At 41.7% G+C, this 27791-nt stretch overlaps 1 protein-coding gene across 8 annotated transcripts in view; it reads left to right on the top strand.

Annotated features, from left to right (window-relative positions):
* C5H7orf57 (chromosome 5 C7orf57 homolog) overlaps positions 1-27791 on the top strand; it is a 263708-nt gene that overhangs the window by 102617 nt on the left and 133300 nt on the right. For 7 of the 8 annotated variants that reach the window (XM_053714328.1, XM_053714325.1, XM_053714324.1 and 4 more), the window contains 2 exons: positions 17367-17558; positions 22408-22516. In XM_053714328.1, the coding sequence (XP_053570303.1) occupies positions 17396-17558; positions 22408-22516 (272 nt within the window). In that variant the 5' untranslated portion in view covers positions 17367-17395. Of the gene's footprint in view, positions 1-16757; positions 16867-17366; positions 17559-22407; positions 22517-27791 lie in introns of those variants that run through there. The other variant, XM_053714329.1, reaches the window with a different exon arrangement.

The following is a 27791-nucleotide window of genomic DNA, read 5'->3' as shown; positions in this document are numbered from 1 at the left end:
GGCAGTCATGGATAATACACTGTCAGCGGTATTTTCCAGACTACCTGGGTTACGAGGAAAGCGAGACAGCTCTGGAGTTAGAAGAAATACAGAGCACACTGACGCCTTAGTAGCTATGTCTGATTCCCCCTCACAATATGCAGAAGCTGAGGAAGGACAGCTTCTTTCTGTGGGTGATTTTTCTGACTCAGTGAAGAGAATTCAACCTGATTCTGATATGTCAACATTTAAATTTAAGCTTGAACACCTCTGCGTGTTGCTCAGGGAGGTTTTAGTTGCTCTGAATGACTGTGATACTATTGCAGTGCCAGAGAAATTGTGCAGATTGGATAAATACTATGCAGTGCCTGTTTACACTGATGTTGTTTTTCCAATACCTAAAAGGTTTTCAGAAATTATTACTAAGGAATGAGATAGACCAGGTGTGCCGTTCTCTCCCCCTCCTATTTTTAAGAAAATGTTTCCAATAGATGCCGCCACACGGGACTTGGCAAACGGTCCCTAAGGTGGAGGGAGCAGTTTCTACCCTAGCTAAGCATACTACTATCCCTGTCGAGGACAGTTGTGCTTTCTTAGATCCAATGGATAATAAGTTAGATGGTTACCTTAAGAAAATGTTTATTCAACAAGGTTTTATTCTACAGCCCCTTGCATGCATTGCCCCAGTCACTGCTGCGGCGGCCTTCTGGTTTGAGTCTCTGGAAGAGGCTTTACAGGTAGAGACCCCATTGGACAATATACTTGACAAGCTTAGAGCACTTAAGCTAGCCAATTATTTTGTTTCTGATGCCATTGTTCATTTGACTAAACTAACGGCTAAGAATTCTGGTTTTGCTATTCAGGCGCGTAGGGCGCTATGGCTTAAATCATGGTCAGCTGACGTTACTTCAAAGTCTAAACTTCTTAATATTCCCTTCAAGGGGCAGACCCTATTCGGGCCTGGTTTGAAGGAGATCATTTCTGATATCACTGGAGGAAAAGGTCATGCCCTTCCTCAGGATAGGTCTAACAAATCAAGGGCCAAACAGACTAATTTTCGTGCCTTTCGAAACTTTAAGGCGAGCGCGGCATCAACTTCCTCTAATACAAAACAAGAGGGAACTTTTGCCCAGTCCAAGTCGGTCTGGAGACCTAACCAGGCTTGGAACAAAGGTAAGCAGGCCAAATAGCCTGCTGCTGCCTCTAAGACAGCATGAAGGATGGGCCCCCGATCTGGTAACGGATCTAGTAGGGGGCAGACTTTCTCTCTTCGCCCAGGCTTGGGCAAGAGATGTCCAGGATCCATGGGCGTTGGAAATTGTATCCCAGGGATATCTTCTGGACTTCAAAGCTTCCCCTCCAAAAGGGAGATTTCACCTTTCACAATTATCTGCAAACCAGCTAAAGAGAGAGGCATTTTTACACTGTGTTCAAGACCTCCAAGTTATGGGAGTGATCCACCCAGTTCCAAAGGAGGAACAGGGACAAGGCTTCTATTCAAATCTATTTGTATAGCAGTGGCCCCTTATTTAGACGACATTCTGATACAGGCGTCAAATTTCCAAATTGCCAAGTCTCATACGGACATAGTTCTGGCATTTGTGAGGTCGCATGGGTGGAAAGTGAACGAAGAGAAGAGTTCTCTATCCCCTCTCACAAGAGTTTCCTTTCTGGGAACTCTGATAGATTCTGTAGAAATGAGGATTTACCTGACAGAGACCAGGTTATCAAAACTTCTAAATTCCTGCCGTGTTCTTTACTCCACTTCTCGCCCTTCGGTGGCTCAGTGTATGGAAGTAATCGGCTTAATAGTAGCGGCAATGGACATAGTGCCGTTTGCCCGCCTACATCTCAGACCACTGCAACTCTGCATGCTCAGTCAGTGGAATGGGGATTACACAGATTTGTCCCCTCTACTAAATCTGGATCAAGAGACCAGGGATTCTCTTCTCTGGTGGCTATCTCGGGTCCATCTGTCCAAAGGTATGACCTTTCGCAGGCCAGATTGGACAATTGTAACGACAGATGCCAGCCTTCTAGGCTGGGGGGCAGTCTGGAACTCCCTGAAGGCTCAGGGATCGTGGACTCAGGAGGAGACACTCCTTCTGATAAACATTCTGGAACTAAGAGCGATATTCAATGCTCTTCAGGCTTGGCCTCAGCTAGCGACAATGAGATTCATCAGATTTCAGTCGGACAACATCACGACTGTGGCTTACATCAACCATCAAGGGGGAACAAGGAGTTCCCTAGCGATGTTGGAAGTTTCAAAGATAATTCGTTGGGCAGAGATTCACTCTTGCCACCTATCAGCTATCCATATACCAGGTGTAGAGAACTGGGAGGCGGATTTTCTAAGTCGACAGACTTTTCATCCGGGGGAGTGGGAACTCCATCCGGAGGTGTTTGCACAATTGGTTCATCGTTGGGGCAAACCAGAACTGGATCTCATGGCGTCTCGCCAGAATGCCAAACTTCCTTGTTACGGATCCAGGTCCAGGGATCCCAAGGCGACGCTAATAGATGTTCTAGCAGCGCCTTGGTCCTTCAACCTGGCTTATGTGTTTCCACCGTTTCCTCTGCTCCCTCGTCTGATTGCCAAAATCAAGCAGGAGAGAGCATCAGTGATTTTAATAGCACCTGCGTGGCCACGCAGGACTTGGTATGCAGATCTGGTGGACATGTCATCCTTTCCACCATGGACTCTGCCTCTGAGACAGGACCTTCTACTTCAGGGTCCTTTCAACCATCCAAATCTAATTTCTTTGAGACTGACTGCCTGGAGATTAAACGCTTGATTTTTTTTTTTTATTGAGGTATATTCAAACATAACAGAATACCAGTCACAGTCAGTAAATAACAGAAATAATCTAATACATGTGCACGGACCATTACGTAAAAAGCTATGTCCACACTATACAACTGTAATGTACACAAAGCCTATAATGACTCATTACCTGTGGAGCTCATAATACATTAATACACTTACATTAACATAGTTATACAACCTCAAATATTTTTCCTATTCATACCTATTTCATAATATCATTTTTATCAAGAATTCTAATAAGCACGCTCCTTCTATTCAACGTTACAAAATATCTTACTATAATAGATGAGCATGAGTTCTCCCTTATGTTCAGTATGATAGGGGGGAGGGAAATATTCTGAAAATAACAGATGAAGCATATGTCTAATGCTATATAAGTCTGATAGGTGTTATAATAATAAATAGTACTATAAGTTTAGCCAGGTAAAATTGCATAATACCTAAGGGTATCATCATATATATTAGATAAGGGGCAAAAACTAGAATAAACTAACAGATAAAAATATAAGTACAAATATTATGTCCATGAGTAATGTGTTATCTGCCCAAAAAGCAGTAGTCTAGGCACCTATCAAAGATCTCATATCACTTAAACTCCTTGTAGGAAACATAAGCTTACGAACATTAAAACAAATAATAGAATTTCGGGGGAGGGGGGGGGGAACCGATGGAATCTATGTTCCCGTGCTTATCCAGTAAGCAAATATAGCTATAGCTATGGGGGGGCGGATTCAATTTAAAAATTATGAAAGAAGAGGATCTGCAACTGACGTATATAGCTCATATTGAGAATACATTTGGGGGGCAACCTTAATGCTGTGTAGAGATGCATATCCATATGATTATTTTGGACATGCATATCTATATATAATATAAAAGAGAATATAGAGCACATAATAGATCCCATGATATACACAATAACAACAAAACACTGTACAGTACTGAATAGCTTGGTATGGCAATGTCTAAATATATCCTTTGTCCCATTAAAACAGGCAAGCCTATAGGTGTTAACTTATATTAATTAATATAATATTAATATTATCAGGCTTCAACTCTAACTATAGAGGAACTAAATCTATTGCTAATAAGAGTACCATAATGGCAAAATGCTTAGTAAACTATGATCGCCTATAGTACCTTACAGACATGTAGGGATATTGCCACTCAAACCTCCACCTGCATTTAAATTGTATATGCCCTGGCTATGCACATAGGGAACAGAGAGAGAGATACATAGCTAATTGCATAGATATATCTAGCCTTAGATTACTCTTAAATGGTAGTATAGAGGACATAATTTATACTTTCCCAACTGGGGAAGCCATAACTATGGTGATAATTAGCTTAGACGGAGCACTCTCTACACTACTATTGTTCACTGTAATGTTAATGGTCTAGGAAACATTATTAGAGCTGTGTATGTAATATCCCCTAAAGTGCAGCTATGACAGTACCTGTGTAGTAACTTTACTAGGTCCCCCCCGGCCGCAGGCAACCCAGCAAAATAAATAGTCAAATATTGGAATGTCCCAGACCTAGCAGTGACTCAAACATTGATTTACACTCCCACATAACCACACATTTTTGCACACAGTATTGGCTGATTGGTGACACGGGTATATGGAGAGAATTAGCAACTAAACTTTCAGGGTATAATAATAAACTTAGGAGTCATCTAGACCCGCATATCATGGACCCCACCCCCACAGAGGGGAGGCCCAGAACTGACCGGTCAAAAATAGCAATCTATAATCCCCAAGGTGTATCTTATATAACATAAACATTTAACCAGTTATAAGAACAGCACATATGGGAACATTATTAATACAATATCCTAATACAGAATAATATGTGCAGGCAGATTAGGCTGGCGAGCCATCATATATCATAAGACCTGGATGTAGTCACGCTAACAATCCTGTAAAATAAAAAAAAAAATTTAAAAAAAAAAAAAACGTTTGTATAAACTAGCAGATCCCTATTGGCTGCACTGTCTGAACTCTGAGGGGGACGCAGGGAAAGAGGCTCACAAAACCATATATGTATATATTGTTATAGTCTCTATCAATGTCCAGAGATACGTGTAAAAGTACACCTATAAAAGACCAAAGTCTCCACATAAGCAGCAAAGGCACTGTCAAGCTCTGTCTCAAAAAGACGTCAAATTATGAGCAAATGGCACAATCTCACACTTCAGTGCATTGCCAACGTTTGTGGGCTTGTTGAACTGTCATTTTATCAGCTCTTCAGCCTATGCCCCTAGACAATTGTAGTGGACTGTCGTTCTCCAGACCCCTGCATGTGACGCTAACAGGTCTCTCACCTGACAGTAGGCCCTTCACGGAGCCGTGCCTTGGATCATCTAAATGGCCATCAGAACTGAGGTCCGCTCCCCATACCTGGATCTCAGCATCCAGAGGTCTCACGGATTTTCCAAATGCGGCATCTATGCTCCCCCGGAACTTATGACGACCAGACAGATCTTTCATATCTTTCCTAGCTGTCAGCCAAAGGCGATCCTTCCAACCAATGTCCCCTAAGATCTGTTTGTCCTCCCTCCGAGGACTTGGTGACTGTGCCTGAGATGGACAATTGTCCCACTTACAGAGGAAATCTGTGTCGCTTGCATAGTATGCTTCAGGAGATCTAGAGTGTGCAGCCATTTCTATATCTTGAGGCTGATGCGTCTCCTCCCTCTTTGCAGCAAACCCCTCGGTGTTTCTATGTATAGGGTCAAAGACCTTGAGCATTTCCCTCTCAAAGGGTCAGCAGAGTTGTAGTAATTTCCCCCATGGTAGCGTTCTGAGACTCCACAGGAACGCGGAGACAAATCTCAGTGCCTTAGTAGAAGTATCGAATAGCACTGTAGTCGATGTGGGCCTCCACGTGGGCCGTCTTAAGGGCTTATATTCAGAAAAAGTCGCTGCGCTGGCTCCAAACTGCAATCGCATATAGCCATGGGAGTTGCCATTCATAAATGACAAATAAAATTCTGCAATAACAGCTAGGTATAATTAGTAAGCTTCTCTGAAACTATATATCGGCAGGAGCTCCAGGCTTTTGCGTCCTATCTCTTCGATGGCTGGCTCCGCCCCCCTTGAACGCTTGATTTTATCAAAGCGTTGCTTCTCCGAGTCAGTCATTGATACCTTAATTCAGGCACGAAAGCCTGTCACCAGGAAAATCTATCATAAGATATGGCGTAAATATCTTTATTGGTGCGAATCCAAGGGTTACTCATGGAGTAAAGTCAGGATTCCCAGGATATTATCTTTTCTCCAAGAAGGATTGGAAAAAGGATTGTCAGCTAGTTCCTTAAAGGGACAGATTTCTGCTATGTATTCTTTTGCACAAGCGTCTGGCGGATGTTCCAGACGTTCAGGCATTTTGTCAGGCTTTAGTTAGAATCAAGCCTGTGTTTAAACCAGTTGCTCCACCATGGAGTTTAAATTTGGTTCTTAAAGTTCTTCAAGGGGTTCCGTTTGAACCTCTTCATTCCATAGATATCAAGCTTTTATCTTGGAAAGTTCTGTTTTTGGTAGCTATTTCCTCGGCTCGTAGACTTTCCAAGTTATCTGCCTTACAATGTGATTCCCCTTATCTGATCTTCCATGCAGATAAGGTAGATTTGCGTACCAAACCTGGGTTTTTACCTAAGGTGGTATCTAATAAGAATATCAATCAGGAGATTGTTGTTCTGTCATTGTGTCCTAATCCTTCTTTAAAGAAGGAACGTCTGTTACACAATCTTGACGTGGTTCATGCTTTAAAGTATTATATACAAGCTACTAAAGATTTTCGTCAAACATCTGCTTTGTTTGTTGTCTTCTCTGGACAGAGGAAAGGCCAAAAGGCTTCGGCAACTTCTCTTTCGCTTTGGCTAGGAAGAATAATACGCTTAGCTTATGAGACTGCTGGCCAGCAGCCTCCTGAAAGGATTACAGCTCATTCTACTAGAGCTGTGGCTTCCACATGGGCTTTTAAAAATGAGGCTTCTGTTGAACAGATTTGCAAGGCGGCGACTTGGTCTTCGCTTCATACTTTTTCAAAGTTCTATAAATTTGATACTTTTGCTTCTTCGGAGGCTATTTTTGGGAGAAAGGTTTTACAGGCAGTGGTACCTGCCTTGTCCCTCCCTTCATCCGTGTACTTTAGCTTTGGTATTGGTATCCCACATGTAATGGATGATCCGTGGACTGGATACACCTTACAAGAGAAAACATAATTTATGCTTACCAGATAAATTTATTTCTCTTGTGGTGTATCCAGTCCACGACCCGCCCTGTCATTTTAAGGCAGGTATATTTTATTTTTAAACTACAGTCACCACTGCACCCTATAGTTTCTCCTTTCTCTTGCTTGTCTTCGGTCGAGTGACTGGAGGTGGCAGTTAGGGGAGGAGGTATATAGACAGCTCTGCTGTGGGTGATCCTCTTGCAGCTTCCTGTTGGGAAGAATATCCCACAAGTGATGGATGATCCGTGGACTGGATACACCACAAGAGAAATAAATTTATCAGGTAAGCATAAATTATGTTTTTTCTTACCTTCAATTTTCAATTGACTTTTTTTCAAAAATTGCGGGCTGTTAGGCTCGCGGGTGCAGAAAATGCTTTTATTTATTGCGTGATTTGCTGCCTGATGTCGGTTCTACCAAAGCTAAGTGCATTTGTTGTAAACTTTTGGTAACTGTTCCTCCGGCTGTTTGTGATAGTTGTCATGATAAGCTATCAAAAGCAGATAGTATTTCCATTAGTAATATTCCATTACCTGTTGTTGTTCCTTCAACATCTAATGTTCAGGATGTTCCTGTTAATGTTAAAGAATTTGTTTCTAAATATATTCGGAAGGCTCTGTCTGTTATTCCTCCTCCTACTAAACCTAAGAGGTCTTTTAAATCTTCACATATTTCAGATGAATTTTTAATTGACCACCATCATTCTGACTTATCTATTTGTGATGTGGATCTATCTGATTCAGAAGATTCTACCTCAGATATTGACACTGATAAATCTTCATATTTATTTAAGATGGAGTTTATTCGTTCTTGCTTTAGATATGGAGGAGTCTAGTCCTCTTGATATTAAACTACTAAGCGTTTAAATTCAGTTTTTAAACCTCATGTAGTTATTCCAGAAGTTTTTCCAGTTCTTGATGCTATTTCAGAAGTAATTTCTAGGGAATGGAATAGTCTGGGTACTTCATTTACTCCTTCTCCAAGGTTTAAGAAATTGTACCCTTTGCCATCTGATAGATTAGAGTTTTGGGATAAAATCCCCAAAGTTGATGGGGCTATTTCTACTCTTGCTAAACGTACTACTATTCCTACGGCAGATAGTACTTCGTTTAAAGATCCTTTAGATAGGAAGCTTGAATCCTTTCTAAGGAAGGCTTATTTATGTTCAGGTAATCTTCTGAGACCTGCTATTTCTTTGGCTGATGTTGCTGCAGCTTCAACTTTCTGGTTGGAGGCTTTAGCGCAACAAGTGTCAGACCATAATGCTTATAGCATTGTTAAACTTCTTCAACATGCTAATAACTTCATTTGTGATGCCATTTTCTATGTAATTAGAATTGATGTCATGTATATGTCTTTAGCTATTTTAGCTAGAAGAGCTTTATGGCTTAAGTCTTGGAATGCAGATATGACTTCTAAGTCAACATTGATTTATCTTTCTTTCCAAGGTAATAAATTATTTGGTTCTCAGTTAGACTCAATAATTTCAACGGTTACTGGGGGGAAGGGAGCCTTTTTACCTCAGGATAAAAAATCTAAAGGTAAATATAGGGCTGCTAATCGTTTTCGTTCCTTTCGTCAGAATAAGGAACAAAAGCCTGACCCTTCCTCTAAAGGAACAGTTTCCGTTTGGAAACCTTCTCCAGTCTGGAATAAATCCAAGCCTTTCAGAAAGTCAAAACCAGCTCCCAAATCCGCATGAAGGTGCGGCCCTCATTCCAGCTCAGCTGGTAGGGGGCAGGTTACGATTTTTCAAAGATGTTTGGATCAATTCGATTCAAAGTCTTTGGATTCAGAACATTGTTTCACAAGGGTACAGAATAGGTTTCAGGGTAAGACCGCCTGTGAGAAGATTCTTTCTTTCACGCATTCCAGTAAACCCAGTGAAGGCTCAAGCGTTTCTGAAATGTGTTTCAGATCTGGAGTCAGCTGGGGTAATTATGCCAGTTCCAGTTCTGGAACGGGGCCTGGGGTTTTACTCAAATCTGTTCATTGTACCAAAGAAGGAGAATTCCTTCAGACCAGTTCTGGATCTAAAAATATTGAATCGTTATGTAAAGATACCAACATTCAAAATGGTGACTATGAGGACTATTCTGCCTTTTGTTCAGCAAGGGCATTATATGTCCACAATAGACTTACAGGAAGCATATCTTCATATTCCAATTCATCCGGATCACTATCAGTTCCTGAGATTCTCTTTTCTAGACAAGCATTACCAGTTTGTTGCTCTTCCGTTTGGCCTAGCAACAGCTCCAATGATCTTTTTAAAGGTTCTCTGTGCCTTTCTCTCTGTAAAAGAGAAAGGGAGCAGGGTATTGCGGTATTTCCTTATTTGGACGATATCTTGGTACTTGCTCAGTCTTTACATTCTGCAGAATCTCATACGAATCAACTTGTGTTGTTTCTTCAAAGACATGGTTGGAGGATCAATTTACCAAAGAGTTCCTTGATTCCTCAGACAAGGGTAACCTTTTTAGGTTTCCAAATAGATTCAGTGTCCATGACTTTGTCTCTTACAGAAAAGAGACGTCTAAAATTGGTTTCAGCTTGTCGAAACCTTCAGTCTCAATCTTTCCCTTCGGTAGCTTTATGCATGAAAATTTTAGGTCTCATGACTGCTGCATCGGACGCAATCCCTTTTGCTCCTTTTCACATGAGACCTCTCCAGCTTTGTATGCTGAACCAATGGTGCAAAGATTATACAAAGATATCACAATTAATATCCTTAAATCCCAATGTTTGTTGTTCTCTTTTGTTCGTCCAACCTTGACTGTGATCTCAACAGATGCGAGTCTTTCAGGTTGGGGAGCTGTATGGGGATCTCTGACAGCGCAGGGGGTTTGGGAATCTCAGGAGGCGAGATTGCCAATCAATATTTTGGAACTCCGTGCGATTTTCAGAGCTCTTCAGTTCTGGCCTCTTCTGAAGAGAGAATAGTTTATTTGTTTTCAGACAGACAATGTCACAACAGTGGCATATGTCAATCATCAAGGGGGGACTCACAGTCCTCAGGCTATGAAAGAAGTATCTTGGATACTTGTATGGGCGGAATCCAGCTCCTGTCTAATTTCTGCGGTTCACATCCCAGGTATAGACAATTGGGAAGCGGATTATCTCAGTCGCCAGATGTTACATCCGGGCGAATGGTCTCTTCACCCAGAGGTATTTCTTCAGATTGTTCAAATCTGGGGGCTTCCAGAAATAGATCTGATGGCATCTCATCTAAACAAGAAACTTCCCAGGTATCTGTCCAGATCCAGGGATCCTCAGGCAGAAGCGGTGGACGCGTTGTCACTTCCTTGGAATTATCAACCTGCTTATATCTTTCCGCCTCTAGTTCTTCTGCCAAGAGTGATTTCCAAAATCCTAATGGAGCGTTCGTTTGTACTGCTGGTGGCTCCAGCATGGCCGCACAGGTTTTGGTATGCGGATCTCGTTCGGATGGCAAGTTGCCAACCTTGGACACTTCCGTTAAGGCCAGACCTTCTATCTCAAGGCCCATTTTTCCATCAGGATCTCAAATCATTAAATTTGAAGGTATGGAGATTGAACGCTTAATTCTTAGTCATAGAGGTTTCTCTGATTCAGTGATTAATACTATGTTACAGGCTCGTAAATCTGTGTCTAGGAAGATCTATTACCGAATCTGGAAGACTTACATTTCTTGGTGTTCTTCACATAAATCTTCTTGGCATTCCTTTAGAATTCCTAGAATTTTACAATTTCTTCAAGATGGTTTCGATAAGGGTTTTGTTTGCAAGTTTTTTGAAAGGTCAAATCTCTGCTCTTTCGGTTCTTTTTCACAGAAAGATTGCTAATCATCCTGATATTCATTGTTTTGTACAGGCTTTGGTTAGAATCAAGCCTGTCATTAAGTCAATTTCTCCTCCTTGGAGTCTCAATTTGGTTCTGAGGGCTTTACAGGCTCCTCCATTTGAACCTATGCATTCTCTGGATATTAAATTACTTTCCTGGAAAGTTTTGTTCCTTTTGGCCATCTCTTCTGCTAGAAGAGTTTCTGAATTATCTGCTCTTTCTTGTGAATCTCCTTTTCTGATTTTTCATCAGGATAAGGCGGTGTTGTGGACTTCATTTCAATTTTTACCTAAAGTTGTGAATTCTAACAACATTAGTAGAGAAATTGTTGTCCCTTCTTTGTGTCCTAATCCTAAGAATTCTCTGGAGAGATCTTTACATTCTTTGGATGTAGTAAGAGCTTTGAAATATTATGTTGAAGCTACTAAAGATTTCAGAAAGACTTCTAGTCTATTTGTTATCTTTTCTGGTTCTAGGAAAGGTCAGAAGGCTTCTGCCATTTCTTTGGCGTCTTGGTTAAAGTCTTTGATTCATCATGCTTATGTAGAGTCGGGTAAATCCCCGCCTCAAAGGATTACAGCTCATTCTACTAGGTCAGTTTCTACTTCCTGGGCTTTTAGGAATGAAGCTTCTGTTGATCAGATTTGCAAAGCAGCAACTTGGTCTTCTTTGCATACTTTTACTAAATTCTACCATTTTGATTTTTTCTCTTCTTCTGAAGCAGTTTTTGGTAGAAAAGTACTTCAGGCAGCTGTTTCAGTTTGATTCTTCTGCTTATAATTTCAGTTTTTTTCTTTCTAAGATTAAAACTTTTTTGATTTGGGTTGTGGATTATTTTTTCAGCGGAATTGGCTGTCTTTATTTTATCCCTCCCTCTCTAATGACTCTTGCGTGGAAGTTCCACATCTTGGGTATCTGCTATCCCATACGTCACTAGCTCATGGACTCTTGCTAATTACATGAAAGAAAACATAATTTATGTAAGAACTTACCTGATAAATTAATTTCTTTCATATTAGCAAGAGTCCATGAGGCCCACCCTTTTTTGTTGTGGTTATGATTTTTTTGTATAAAGCACAATTATTCCAATTCCTTATTTTTGTTGCTTTCACTCCTTTTTTTATCACCACACTTCTTGGCTATTCGTTAAACTGAATTGTGAGTGTGGTGAGGGGTGTATTTATAGGCATTTTAAGGTTTGGGAAACTTTGCCCCTCCTGGTAGGAATGTATATCCCATACGTCACTAGCTCATTGACTCTTGCTAATATGAAAGAAATTAATTTATCAGGTAAGTTCTTACATAAATTATGTTTTTCTGTAGTGTAGCTTCCCCCCCTCCTCCCAGAACCCTTAGATTGTTTTTGAAATTAAAATCCCCCCCCCCCCCTTTTCTCCCAATTTTGTATTAAATTTTTCTACATTGTAGCAGTTCCCGCCCGCCGACCCCGTGCACGTCCGTGCGTGCCCCCGGACACTGCCGCCTCCGATCCCGCCCCCCTCCACATCACAGGCCCTTGGCAGGCCGCCCACCCGCCTCCCTGCCTTGTTCCCACCCACCAACAACACTCCGGTAAAGAGAGGGCCACAGAGTGTCTCTCTCTGCATCAGAGGCTTGTAAAGGGGTATTGCAGGATGCCCCTTTACAAGCCTCTGATGCAGAGAGAGACACTCTGTGGCCCTCTCTTTACCGGAGCGTTGTTGGTGGGTGGGAGCACTGCTCTACTGCCTCAGCATGCACAGCTGTGTGGAGAACCTACTTATTCTGACGTGAAGAACGTGGATTTTCCTGGCATAAAGTTAAGGTTGCCAGGATTCTATTGTTTCTCCAGGATAGACTGGAGAAGGGTCTTTCGGCCAGTTCCCTGAGGGGACAGTTTCGGCCTTGTCTGTATTACTGCACAAGAGGCTCTCGGAGCTTCCAGATGTTTCAGTCTTTTGTTAAGACTCTGTTTAGGATCAGACCTGTGTTCAGATCTTCGGCTCCTCCTTGGCGTCTGAATCTGGTTCTTAAGGATTTGCAGAGGGCTCCGTTTGAGCCTATGCATGAAATTGACATTAAGTTGTTGTCCTGGAAGGTTCTTTTTCTACTGGCTATTGCTTCTGCGCGTAGAGTTTCAGAGATTGACACTTTGCAATGTGAGCCTCCTAATCTGGTGTTCCGTTCTGATAAGGCTGTCCTACGTACTAAGTTAGGGTTTCTTCCTAAGGTCTTGTTCCCCGTGTCCTAATCCTTCCTCTTTGAAGGAACGTTTACTTCTTAATTTGGACGTGGTTCGAGCCTTGAAGTTCTATCTTCAGGCTAGTAAGGATTTTAGACAAACTCCTTCCTTGTTAGTTGCCTATTCTGGAAAGCTTAAGGAGCAAAAGGGTTCTGCGACTTCCTTGTCTTTTTGGTTAAGGAGTGTTAGCAGCCTTCGGGAGAGGTTTGCAAGCTGTGGTGCCCTCAGATTAGGATCCGCCTCTCTTTTTATCCCTCCTGTCATCATTCAGTGTCCTCTAAAACTTGGGTATAAGTTTCTCAACAGGAAGGAATGATGCCGTGGACTTTCCTTATATTAAGAAGGAAAAGCTAAATTATGCTTACCGGATAATTTAATTTCCTTCTGTACAAGGAGAGTCCGATGGGCGGCCCCCTAAATTATATTTTCTTCCGGCAGCTTTTATACCCTGATAGTTCTCCTACCGTTCCTTGTTCCTTCGGCAGAATGACTGGGGGAAGTTAGAGGTATTTAAGCCTTTGGCTGGGTTGTCTTTGCCTCCTCCTGGTGGTCAGGTTCAGTATTTCCCAACAGTAAGGAATAAAGCTATGGACTCTCCTTATACAGAAGGAAATTAAATTATCTGGTAAGCATAATTTGTTTTCCATATAATTTGTTGAAAAGCGGGTAGGTTGTGTTTTTGTTTGTTTTTTAGAATACTTCTAGCAATGTTATACAGTGTGGAAATACTGCTACAATCTTTTAGCTCAAAAGCCGTTTTTGGAAACTTCTTCCACATAGTTCTCCAGATTTATGCATGATACCTACATAAAGATTTTCTTCAACAAAAAATACCATGAGATAACTGATAATAGAAGTATTTTTTTTTTTTTTTAAAAGGACACTGCATTAAAAGGACACTGAACCCAGTTTTTTTTCTTTTGTGATTCCGGTAGAGCTTGCAATTTTAAGCAACTTTCTAATTTACTCCTACTATCAATTTTTCTTCGTTCTCTTGTTATCTTTATTTGAAAAAGAAGGCATCTAGGCTAAGGAGCCAGACAATTTTTGATTTAGGACACTGGACAGCACTTGTTTATTGGTGGGTGAATGTATCCACCAATCAGCTAGAACAACCCATGTTGTTCACCAAAAATGGGCCTGCATCTAAACTTACATTTTTGCTTTTCAAATAAAGATACCAAGAGAATGGAAAAAAAAATGATTATAGGCGTAAATTAGAAAGTTGCTTAAAATTGCATGCTCTATCTGAATCATGAAAGAAAAAATTTGGGTTCAGTGTCCCTTTAATTAAAGCCCAGTATACCAGCATCACACACCAGAATTAACCCTTTGCCTGATAACACACAATATACCTCCTTCCCTTCATTGGCTACCTATTGATCCGTCTGTTGCGACAGATACAGTTAAAGGATGCAGAGTGCTGGAGATCCCAACAGAGATCATTATATAGCCGCTAACAACACTACTTAGCATGACGACTTATTGGTGAGGGAGAGGGGGGATATTTTTACAGCCAAACAGATATGGAACAAGTGACAATGGAAGTGAATGCTAATGGATTGAAAATTGAGTGACATAGTGTGGGACCTGAACTTCTTTATGAATCACCAACTGGCCTCAGTGATGGGAGGGGATGTATGAATAAGAGAAAATCTGACAATATGCCAGGTTTTGTGGGGGTTTTCCTTTTTGTTTTTTTGTTTTATTACTTGTATTTAAGGCATTGCTTGCCTTACCCAGGAGTACCTTGCAAATAATATTTCTAATTTATTGTTTGAAAAAAGGAGATAAATATATTCTATATTTACAATCGGTTACATTTTAGGTTTATTTTCTATCACAACATAATTGCATTTTCTTGGGCTTCCTTTTGCACATAGTTCTGTTGTTTCCCATGAGCTACCTTATTTTCTTTTTTGTTGGGAGCCATAGAATGTTAATTATATCTATCTATCTGCTAAAGGACAGTTCATCCGCCTGAATAGGAACTGTAGTGATGCAGGGGTTTATGATAAACAAGCGGATGATCTAACGAGGAGATTGAAGGAAAGGGGCTACAAGAGCTCAGTCATATCTAAGGCCAGGAACATAGTAAAAGGCATACCCAGGGAAAAAACGTCTTGAACCTTCCAAAAGGAAGGGAGGTAAATCTAATACCCTGGGCGTGAAAGATGACAAAGTCATCTTTTTGACAGAGTATTCAAGACAATATAGAGATATCTGTCAGATAATAGAAAGGAATTTTAGCATGCTGTCTGCTGACGATAAACTTCAGGAAGTGGTAGAAAAGGGCTTAAGATACTCATACAAAAAGAACAGAACTATAGGCAACATAGTAGCACCGACAAAGCTTAGAAAGACAGGACCTCCAGCTTCCTCATGGCTGAGCTGTAAGGGCACCTTCCGCTGCCACCACCGTACGTGTGTGGCATGCGAAAGGGTAGCCACAGGAGATCAATTCAGCTCACTGATGACAGGTCAGGTATTCAGGATAGATTCCTGCCTTAATTGTAGATCTACATATGTTGTATACGTCATCAATTGTAGAGACTGTTCCCTCCAATATGTGGGCCTCATCACTAGGGAGGCCAGAACTCGCATCAAGGAACATCTTGCCGATATAAGGGCAGGTGTGCTGACCACACCACTAGTACAACACTTTTCAGATACCCACTCTAAGAACATTACATCCCTCACCTGGACTATCATAGAAAAAATTCCTCCTCTCAGGGGAGGACTGGACAGGACCCGTAGACTAGGGGAAAGGGAGGCCTTCTGGATCTTCAAATTGAGGACGAGGGCTCCAGAAGGGCTCAATTCTGAGTTTGACCTCATTAATTTTTAGTGAGCCCATACCAATTTTGGTGACCTCATCTAGTTGGGGTCTTTATTCATACTTCTAACCTCCCTTTGTCCCGGTCTTGGGTATCTCCTCCTAGTATTAGCTTATTCTGGAAGCTGAGTGGATTTCTGAGGTCTCCCTTAATATGATACATTACATTGTAGCATTGTCCACCATACCAGGTGTGATTGATTGGCCACATAGGTGGGCCACATGCTCTGGCAACAACAAACATATATTGAGCTCAGTATGACAGCTTAGTTAAGGGGCAGTATTGGCTTGGCCCTGTAACTGTATTCTGACATGTATTTTACTATATACTATTTCTGTTAATAGCCCCTATAGTACAGTGTCCATTGTTCATATGGGTCTTTTAGTCTCCCCTCAATGATTGCTGCTGTAACTAGCACATACATCTTCACATGTGTGTTATAATGCTCTCAGCGTTCTATATCCATCATATTAAACATTACAGTAAATGTATCAATTTATATGCTGTTTGCATCCCCCTGTAACTATGTAGTGATAGTTTAAGGTTTAAACCACACGTAGCATATAACTGATGGTGTGTTTTACTATATGAAGTCTCAGTGAGCGTGTGAAACTGACAACTTTTCTGGGCTGCTACAGTGACGTTTCGGGTTGTTATGCACTCAGCGTTCTGTATCCACCTTATTAAGCATTACTGTTAATGTATCAATTTTTATGCTGTCTGCATCCCCATTGTAACTAGGATTTGTCTGTTTAAGGGCTAAACCACAAGTAGCACAATAACTGATGGAATGTTATATTATATTATGTTTCAGTGAACGTGGGAAACTGACGACTTTTTCTGGGCTGCACAAAATTTTGCGGACAGGATTAATATCACAATCTCAACCATTCCTACAGATTACATCTGTCATTTATTTTGCTTGTTGTATAAATACTAAGGTGCATGTATATATTATTAGTGTGCATTGATTATATGTTATAGTGCTTTCCTTGATAATCTGAATAGTGAACTGGTGCTGCTGAACAGGTCAACTCTCCCCATTGGTTGCTTTTGAAGGGGGTGTGTCCCTGTAAACCTATGGGAGGATTGGCTGCCAGTTTTTATTGAGCACCTCACAAATGTTTTAACCAGGTAATGAGTAAGGCTATTTGCTGAAACGCGTCTACCTGACTATCCACAGCCTGTAAGATTGATTTCTGTGCAGTTTCTAACCCAGGGGTGTTTGTACTTTCCCTCCTCACACTGTGTTTGTGTTTGTTTGCTTGTTTCTTGACTTGCAAACTTGTTTTTCTTCACTCATTTGCGCATGAACGCGACTTGTAATAAATGTATTTTTATTTGCAATTCACCCTTGCCTGTGCTCCTCTTATTTCTTTCTACATTAATTATATCTATGCCTCTATATTTTTAAAATTTTTTATTATGCTTGTAATTCCAGACTGGTATTACAATGCTCCATTAAAAAAAATGGATAAGGAAGAAAGTGAAGTTGCTATTCCTCCCACCTCACAAATTCCAGGCCTGGGGGATATGTCAGAATCTGATGAGCATGTAAATGAAGGTCGTCGTCACTGCATCATGGACACGGACTCGGATTATGTCAAACTGGCAAAGCAGGGTGGTCGCCCAGGTAACTAGCTTTATTTTCCTAAATGACATTGTGCAGCACACACCAGTGTTTGTATTCAGCCTGTATTACAAGCTAGCGTATTCATATAATGTGGTTTAGCACCGTAAAATATCAAGTAGCATGTGCCTTTGATTTACTGAAACATAATCGGTTTATTCTTGTTCTCATTGATTAAGTGACCATTTTTCACTTACAGAAGGGATAGTTTACCCAAAACATTTCTCCCCTTTAAATTGTTACCAATTATCCATTTTACTTGATGGAGTGTATAAAGTGTTTACAAGTAGCTCCTTTTACTCTTATTTCAGCATTTTTAATAGCCGATTTAGCCTGCGGTATCCCAACCTATATTGACAGTTTCTATACTGAAATCTAGGCTATTGACAAGCCTATGTAAACAAAGCAAGCAGAAGAAATTACACTCCCAGTCGGGTGCAAAATTGTTAAGAAATAACATTAATTTCTTCTGTTAAGTGTGATCAGTCCACGGGTCATCATTACTTCTGGGATATTACTCCTCCCCAACAGGAAGTGCAAGAGGATTCACCCAGCAGAGCTGCATATAGCTCCTCCCCTCTGCGTCACTCCCAGTCATTCTCTTGCACCCAACGAAAGGCTTAGAGTCCTTAAACTAGCTAATTCATTCATTTCGGAGGCCGTAGTACATCTTACTAAACTTACGGCGAAGAATTCAGGATTCGCCATTCAGGCACGCAGGGCGCTGTGGCTAAAATCCTGGTCAGCTGATGTTACTTTTAAGTCTAAATTGCTTAATATACCTTTCAAAGGGCAGACCTTATTCGGGCCCGGGTTGAAAGAGATTATCGCTGACATTACAGGAGGTAAAGGCCATGCCCTGCCTCAGGACAAAGCCAAAGCCAAGACTAGACAGTCTAATTTTCGTTCCTTTCGTAATTTCAAAGCAGGAGCAGCATCAACTTCCTCTGCACCAAAACAGGAAGGAGCTGTTGCTCGATACAGACAAGGCTGGAAACCTAACCAGTCCTGGAACAAGGGCAAGCAGACTAGGAAACCTGCTGCTGCCCCTAAAACAGCATGAATTGAGGGCCCCCGATCCGGGATCGGATCTAGTGGGGGGCAGACTTTCTCTCTTCGCCCAGGCTTGGGCAAGAGATGTTCAGGATCCCTGGGCGCTAGAGATAATATCTCAGGGATACCTTCTGGACTTCAAATACTCTCCTCCGAGAGAGAGAGATTTCATCTGTCAAGATTGTCAACAATCCAGACAAAGAAAGAGGCGTTTCTACGCTGCGTACAAGAGCTCTTGTTAATGGGAGTAATCCATCCAGTTCCACGATCGGAACAGGGACAGGGGTTTTACTCAAATCTGTTTGTGGTTCCCACAAAAGAGGGAACTTTCAGACCAATCCTGGACTTAAAGATCCTAAACAAATTCCTAAGAGTTCCATCGTTCAGGATGGAGACTATTCGGACAATTTTACCTATGATCCAAGAGGGTCAGTACATGACCACTGTAGATTTAAAAGATGCTTACCTTCACATACCGATTCACAAAGATCATTATCGGTACCTAAGGTTTGCCTTCCTAGACAGGCATTACCAGTTTGTGGCTCTTCCATTCGGATTGGCTACAGCTCCAAGAATCTTCACAAAGGTTCTGGGTGCTCTTCTGGCGGTACTAAGACCGCGGGGAATCTCGGTAGCTCCATACCTAGACGACATTCTGATACAAGCTTCAAGCTTTCAAACTGCCAAGTCTCATACAGAGTTAGTGCTGGCATTTCTAAGGTCACATGGATGGAAGGTGAACGAAAAGAAAAGTTCACTCGTTCCACTCACAAGAGTTCCCTTCCTGGGGACTCTTATAGATTCTGTAGAAATGAAGATTTACCTGACAGAGGACAGGCTAAAAAGACTTCAAAGTGCTTGCCGCACCCTTCATTCCATTCAACACCCGTCAGTGGCTCAATGCATGGAGGTAATCGGCTTAATGGTAGCGGCAATGGACATAGTACCCTTTGCACGCTTACACCTCAGACCACTGCAACTGTGCATGCTAAGTCAGTGGAATGGGGATTACTCAGACTTATCCCCTTCTCTGAATCTGGATCAAGAGACCAGAAATTCTCTTCTATGGTGGCTTTCTCGGCCACATCTGTCCAGGGGGATGCCATTCAGCAGACCAGACTGGACAATTGTAACAACAGACGCCAGCCTTCTAGGTTGGGGTGCCGTCTGGAATTCTCTGAAGGCTCAGGGACAATGGAGTCAGGAGGAGAGTCTCCTGCCAATAAACATTCTGGAATTGAGAGCAGTTCTCAATGCCCTCCTGGCTTGGCCCCAGTTGACAACTCGGGGGTTCATCAGGTTTCAGTCGGACAACATCACGACTGTAGCTTACATCAACCATCAGGGAGGGACAAGAAGCTCCCTAGCTATGATGGAAGTATCAAAGATAATTCGCTGGGCAGAGTCTCACTCTTGCCACCTGTCAGCAATCCACATCCCGGGAGTGGAGAACTGGGAGGCGGATTTCTTAAGTCGTCAGACTTTTCATCCAGGGGAGTGGGAACTTCATCCGGAGGTCTTTGCCCAAATACTTCGACGTTGGGGCAAACCAGAGATAGATCTCATGGCGTCTCGACAGAACGCCAAGCTTCCTCGTTACGGGTCCAGATCCAGGGATCCAGGAGCAGTCCTGATAGATGCTCTGACAGCACCTTGGGACTTCAGGATGGCTTACGTGTTTCCACCCTTCCCGTTGCTTCCTCGATTGATTGCCAGAATCAAACAAGAGAGAGCATCTGTGATTCTAATAGCACCTGCGTGGCCACGCAGGACTTGGTATGCAGACCTGGTGGACATGTCATCCTGTCCACCTTGGTCTCTACCTCTGAAACAGGACCTTCTGATACAGGGTCCCTTCAAACATCAAAATCTAACTTCTCTGAAGCTGACTGCTTGGAAATTGAACGCTTGATTTTATCAAGACGTGGGTTTTCTGAGTCAGTTATTGATACCTTAATACAGGCTAGGAAACCTGTTACCAGAAAGATTTACCATAAGATATGGCGTAAATACCTATATTGGTGTGAATCCAAAGGTTACTCTTGGAGTAAGGTTAGGATTCCTAGGATATTGTCTTTTCTACAAGAAGGTTTAGAAAAGGGTTTATCTGCTAGTTCATTAAAGGGACAGATCTCAGCTCTGTCCATTCTGTTACACAAACGTCTGTCAGAAGTTCCTGACGTCCAGGCTTTTTGTCAGGCTTTGACCAGGATTAAGCCTGTGTTTAAAACTGTTGCTCCACCATGGAGTTTAAACCTTGTTCTTAATGTTTTACAGGGCGTTCCGTTTGAACCCCTTCATTCCATTGATATAAAGTTGTTATCTTGGAAAGTTCTATTTTTAATGGCTATTTCCTCGGCTCGAAGAGTCTCTGAATTATCAGCCTTACATTGTGATTCTCCTTATTTGATTTTTCATTCGGATAAGGTAGTCCTGCGTACTAAACCTGGGTTCTTACCTAAGGTAGTTACTAACAGGAATATCAATCAAGAGATTGTTGTTCCTTCTTTATGCCCAAATCCTTCTTCAAAGAAGGAACGTCTTCTGCACAACCTGGATGTAGTCCGTGCTCTAAAATTTTACTTACAGGCAACTAAGGAATTTCGACAAACGTCTTCTCTGTTTGTCATTTACTCTGGGCAGAGGAGAGGTCAAAAAGCTTCCGCTACCTCTCTTTCTTTTTGGCTTCGTAGCATAATTCGTTTAGCTTATGAGACTGCTGGACAGCAGCCTCCTGAAAGAATTACAGCTCATTCTACTAGAGCTGTGGCTTCCACTTGGGCCTTCAAGAATGAGGCCTCTGTTGAACAGATTTGCAAGGCTGCAACTTGGTCTTCGCTTCATACTTTTTCCAAATTTTACAAATTTGACACTTTTGCTTCATCGGAGGCTATTTTTGGGAGAAAGGTTCTTCAGGCAGTGGTTCCTTCTGTATAAAGAGCCTGCCTATCCCTCCCGTCATCCGTGTACTTTTGCTTTGGTATTGGTATCCCAGAAGTAATGATGACCCGTGGACTGATCACACTTAACAGAAGAAAACATAATTTATGCTTACCTGATAAATTCCTTTCTTCTGTAGTGTGATCAGTCCACGGCCCGCCCTGTTTTTAAGGCAGGTAAATATTTTTTAATTTATACTCCAGTCACCACTTCACCCTTGGCTTTTCCTTTCTCGTTGGTCCTTGGTCGAATGACTGGGAGTGACGTAGAGGGGAGGAGCTATATGCAGCTCTGCTGGGTGAATCCTCTTGCACTTCCTGTTGGGGAGGAGTAATATCCCATAAGTAATGATGACCCGTGGACTGATCACACTACAGAAGAAAGGAATTTATCAGGTAAGCATAAATTATGTTTTTCCCTTTTTTCTCAAAGTAATAGGCTTTGTGTTTCAGAAAGATATAAAAATAAGGAATCAAGTGTGTGTACACAGTGATAACAAAATGAGATCTGATATTATCTGCAAGCTCAATCCATTTTGATAGGTTGTAGTTTAAAAACACAAAACCAGCTAATTCATATACACAAATAAACCCCAAAAAGCAATTTCTCATATATATAATATTTTATACTCTGTAGCTGGTATAACAAGTAATTGAAAATACATTAAGGTAAAAAAAAAACATTTTTACAGTATATATTGTCCCTTTAACAAACACACCTACAGATGATTTAATTTGTACTATAAATTACATTTGCACTCATGTTGCAGTATCCTATCCCACATGCAATCAGTAGACTGTGTTTTTATGAATGTAATATGATTTTATGGTTTATTTTTATATTGTTTTTGTTTTATCAGATTTGTTGAAACAAAGCACGCCTGTACCAAGGAAAGCTTCTGAAGTGTCTCATGGTCTGCCAGAATGGTATACTCACGAAAGCCCAGTGCCAGAAGCAGAGTCCTCTGGGTACATTGTTTTTTACCTTTTTTTGTTTGTCAAGGTTCTGAATTTGCTTTACTAGGATTTGTTTAGTGTTTAACATAACATAGTCAAATTATGAATTCATACAAAACTCTTATAGTTTAAATAATTATACAGTTTGAGCTTGTAGATGCTCCTATATGTCCAGCTTCCTTTTTTCCTCCTCTGCCTTCACTCACTACCTCTTAGATGTGATGGGTGAAAATGGGTGTTTCTGATATTATGCTGTATGAAAACAGTCCTGCTTAAAGAGACATGCAATTTAAAACTTGAGTAAAGATATTTAAAGAGAAATTTAAAAATCCTATTGTTGACTTTTGGTGGATACCAAGTGCTTATAAAATTTGTCTGCATGCACTTTAGGGATCTAATTCTAAACAGACATGAAACTCAAAACATTTTCTTTCATGACTAAAATAATGTATATGTCAGCAGTTTAACAATGTTATACAAATTTGAACACTAGAGGGCAGCATTATGTGAACAGTGTATAACATTGTTAAAAGCATTGTTGCAGTATTGCTGCCATATAAGGCTTCCTGGGCCTACAAAAAGAGAAGCACTCTCAGGAACAAACAGCTCACTAGCTTGTTCTATGGCAAATTACCACCTGGGATCAGCCTCTTTTAGTCCAATTGTGCTTTACATAGAGAAGAACTTTCCTGAGGTATATCAGTCTGATCCTTCTTAACATAATCCAGCCCGAAATACCAGGCAATCTTTCTCTGAACATCGGAACATGGCAACCCCAGACAATCATTTTGGTCTTCTTTGGGCCTCGTCAGTGAGGTGCAGCCATATTACTCTAAGCACATTGGGCAAGTAGTACACGTCTAGTTTCCCCATCATCCTTGGGCTCCTTGGCCTACCTACCTGTTCTTCAACTAAGGATACAGAGAGGTGACATTTTAATCAACTTAAATGTAACCTTTTGAAAAAAAAATTAAATAAGGAAAAAAAAAACATGTTGGATATTAAATACTAAACACATTTTATAAGCATAGTATTGAGAAAATTCCCTGCCTCCCTCTTGTCATGGGTGCTGCCATGTTGAAATCTATCTTTCACTACATCCACTTCTTAAAATGCTTGCAATGTAACCTAGGTTCCATAATAGAAGTACCCATGTTTTGAGAGGATTCGTGAAATGTGTTTAGTGTCCCTTTTACTGTCAACCCTGTAGACTTCATTCGAATTACTAGTGGGATATTCTCTCCTAACCAGCAGGAGGAGACAAAGAGCACCCCAGCAGAGCTGTTAGGTTTCACTTCCCTTACCCATAACCCCCAGTCATTCTTTTTGCCTCTGTTAATAGAGGACGTGAAGATTGGTGTCTTAAGAAATATGTATTCCTTTTATGGGTACTTTTCCCTGCAAGCAAGGATTTAGCTGTGTCCACAGCAATCTCTTGAGTAAGAGTAGTGGTGACAGTTAGAAGGCGGTGAGGTTGTCCTTGCCTTGTATTCTAACATTGTTGCTACCCCTGTAATAGAAAGCCAGAGTTGGCTACTCTGTTCTTTCTTTCTTTTTCTACAGGTTTCTGATAGGAGTATGTGTCCTTTCACACTTTGTAAGCCATCTTCCTGCCCAACGGCTGGATATGCAGGTAAGTGCTTTTGTCTTCTATGTATTGGAGACTTGAACTTTCAGGAGTTTATCTCTGCATTTATAAATTTGGGACTTATTTAATCCTTTGGCCAAGGAATTATTGGGGCAGTTTACAGGCTCTTAAGTATGTGTTGAGAGACTAGGGGGTTAATTCTTCCCTTATTTGTGGGATGTTTCTTCTGGCTGAAGGGTTATTATATTTTTTATTGTAATGCTAAGGGCAGTTTTGGGCTGTTTGTATGATCGTCACTGCTTTTTCTGCTGGAAATTTTGGTCTCATGCTTTTAGTTGTTGCGCAGTTCTTGTGCTGCCGTTCACATGACGGGCCGCTCTTCCGTTTGTACGCTGAGCAGAGCGGTGTCAGTTTTCTTCATAAATGGAAAGAGTCCACAGCTGCATTCATTACTTTTGGGAAATAAGAACCTGACCACCAGGAGCAGGCAAAGACACCCAGCTAAAGGCTTAAATACTCCTCCCACTTCTCTCATCCCCCAGTGGTTCTTTGCCTTTCGTCCCAGGAGGTTGGCAGAGAAGTGTCAGAAGTTTGTTTTCGTCTCTTATGGAGGGTAGTACTTTTCGACATGGGACGGGAGTTTTAAGTTATCCTGTCAGTCTCTCAGTGAGGGCTTCAATGAAAGTTAGAGTCCGAAGATGCAGGAAGAGTCTTTCTGCTAAACCATCCTGACTCAATTTAACAGCTCCACAAGCAATCAGCGTTGTCAAACTTCGCTTATTCAGACACGTGGCACCTATGTCATCTTCTCCTCCATGGAGGTTACCTTGTCGCAGGGATCCGCTGAAACAAGATCCTTTTGTTCACTAAAATCTAGATTCTCTGAGGCTGACTGGATGGAGATATGACGCCTAGTCCTAGCCAAGAGAGGGTTTTCTGAGAGAGTTATTGATACTCTCATACAAGCTCGTAAGCGGGTAACTCGTCACATCTATCATAAGGTGTGGAGAATCTACTTAAACTGGTGTGAAGAGCTTGGATTTCCTTGGCATAAAGTTAAGGTTGCCAGGATTCTGATGTTTCTCCAGGATGGTCCGGAAAAGGGTCTTTCGGCCAGTTCCCTGAGGGGGACAGATTTCGGCCTTGTCTGTTTTACTGCACAAGATGCTCTCTGAGCCTGTTTCAGCCTTTTGTTAAGGCTCTGATTAGGATCAGACCTATGTTCAGATCTTCAGCTACCCCTTGGAGCCTGAATCTGGTTCTTAAGGTTTTGCAACGGGCTCCGTTTGAGCCTATGCATGATATCGATATTAAGTTATTGTCCTGGAAAGTTCTTTTTATTGGTTATTGCTTCGGCGCGCAGAGTATCTGAGATTGCCGCCTTGCAGTGTAAGCCTCCTTTATCTGGTGTTCCATTTGGATAAGGATGTCTTACATACTAAGTTAAGGTTTCTCCCTAAAGTCGTGTCAGACCGCAACATCAATCAAGAGATTGTGGTCCCTTCATTTTGTCCTAATCCTTCCTCTTTGAAGGAACGTTTACTTCATAACTTGGACGTGGTTCGTGCCTTGAAGTTTAATCTTCAAGCAACTAAGGATTTTAGACAAGCTTCTTCCTTATTTGTGGCATATTCTGGGAAGCGTTAGTGCCAGAGGGTCTCTTTGACTTCCTTATCTTTTTGGCTGATGAGTCTTATCCGCTTAGCTTATGAGACAACGGGGCATAGACCTCCCTAGAATTATGGCTCACTCTACTAGAGCAGTGGCTTCCTCTTGGGCCTTTAAGAACGAAGCCTCTATGGAACAGATTTGTAAGGCGGCCACTTGGTCCTACTTACACACTTTTTTTTTTTTTCTAAATTTTACAAGTTTGATGTTTTTGCTTCAGCTGAAGCGGCCTTCCGAAGAGAGGTTTTGCAGGCTTTGGTGCCTTCATATTTGAGTCCGCCTCTCTTTTGTCCCTCCCGTTATCATTCAGTGTTCTCTAGAGCTTGGGTATAAGTTTCCCAACGGTAAGGAATTATACCGTGGGCTTTCCTTGTGTTAAGAAGGGAAACCTAAATTATGCTTACCAGATAATTTAATTTCCTTCTGTTCAAGGAGAGTCCACGGCCCCCGCCCATATTCTCCGATGGGAGGCCCCCTAAATTATAATTTTCTTATGGCAACTTTTATACCCTGATATTTCTCCTACTGTTCCTTGTTTCCTCGGCAGAATGACTGGGGGATAGGGGAAGTTGGAGAGGTATTTAAGTCTTTGGCTGGGGTGTTTTTGCCTCCTCCTGGTAGCCAGGTTCTTGATTTCCCAACAGTAAGGAATGATGACATGGACTCTCCTTTTACAGAAGGAAATTAAATTCTCTGGTAAGCATAATTTGTTTTTCTACCGCAAGACATGTCAAATGGACCTAAGGAGCGCTAAAATTCTCATTTTCGTTCCTTTTGTAACTTCAAAGGTCAAGTCTTCCTCTTCCTCCTCCAAGCCAGAGCAGTCCAAGTCCACTTGGAGATTAAATCAGCCTTGGAATAAGGGAAAGCAGTCAAAGAAGCCTTCATCTGGGGCTAAATCAGCATGAAGGGTCTGCCCCCGGTCCGATATTGGATCAAGTGGGGGTAGACTTTCCTTTTTTCGTCAAGCTTGGATATGCGATATCCCAGACCCTTGGGCTGTGGACATTGTATCTCAGGGTTACAAAATAGACTTCAAGACTTGTCCTCCCAGGGGCAGATTCCTCCTCTAAAGATTATCTGCAGACCAGGTAAAAAAGGCCACCTTAAGCTGCGTTCAGGACCTTTCCTCCCTGGGAGTGATTGTTCCGGTAAGGGTACAGGGTCTAGGATTCTATTTAAATCTGTGGTTCCCAAAAAAGAGGGAACTTTTCAACCCATTTTAGATTTAAAATGTCTCAACACATTTCTCAGGGTATTGTCCTTCAAAATGCAAACAATTCGTTCCATTCTTCCTTGGTTCCAAGAAGGTCAGTTCATGACGACCATAGACCTGAAGGACACGTAACTTCATGTTCCCATTCACAGGGATGATCACTAGTTCCTGAGATTCGCTTTTCTGGACAAGCACTTTCAATTTGTTGCTCATTCGTTTGGCCTTGCCACAGCTCCCAGAATTTTCACAAAAGTTCTGGGGGCTCTCTTGGCAGTCGTCAGGTCTCAGGGAATTGCGGTGGCACCTTACCTGGACAACATCTTCGTTCAGGTGTCATCTTTTCATTTAGCAAACTCTCATACAGAGATCTTGTTGTCTTTTTATTACGTTCCCACGGATGGAAAGTGAATCTGGAGAAAAGTTCCCTTGTTCCAGCTACAAGGGTGTGTTTCTTAGGGACTATCATAGATTCCCTATCTATGAAAATTTTTCAGGCAGATGTCAGAAAATACAAACTTCTCACTTCATGCCTATCTCTCAAAGATAACCTTCGGGTGGGGGATTCTGGATTTGGATCTGATGGTGTCTTGTCAGAACGCCAAGCTTCCAAGGTACGATTCAAGATCAAGAGATCCTAAGGCCGCCCTGATAGATGCTCTGGCGGTGCCTTGGGACTTCGGTCTAGCATACCTGTTTCTCCAACATTGGTGTGTCCGGTCCACGGCGTCATCCTTACTTGTGGGAATATCTCTTCCCCAACAGGAAATGGCAAAGAGTCCCAGCAAAGCTGTCCATATAGTCCCTCCTAGGCTCCG

The sequence above is a fragment of the Bombina bombina genome, chromosome 5 (genome assembly GCF_027579735.1).
Source record: "Bombina bombina isolate aBomBom1 chromosome 5, aBomBom1.pri, whole genome shotgun sequence".
Classification (NCBI taxonomy): domain Eukaryota; kingdom Metazoa; phylum Chordata; class Amphibia; order Anura; family Bombinatoridae; genus Bombina; species Bombina bombina.
The sequence above is the reverse complement of the archived record's forward strand: the minus strand, read 5'-3'. Positions and strand labels throughout refer to the sequence as shown.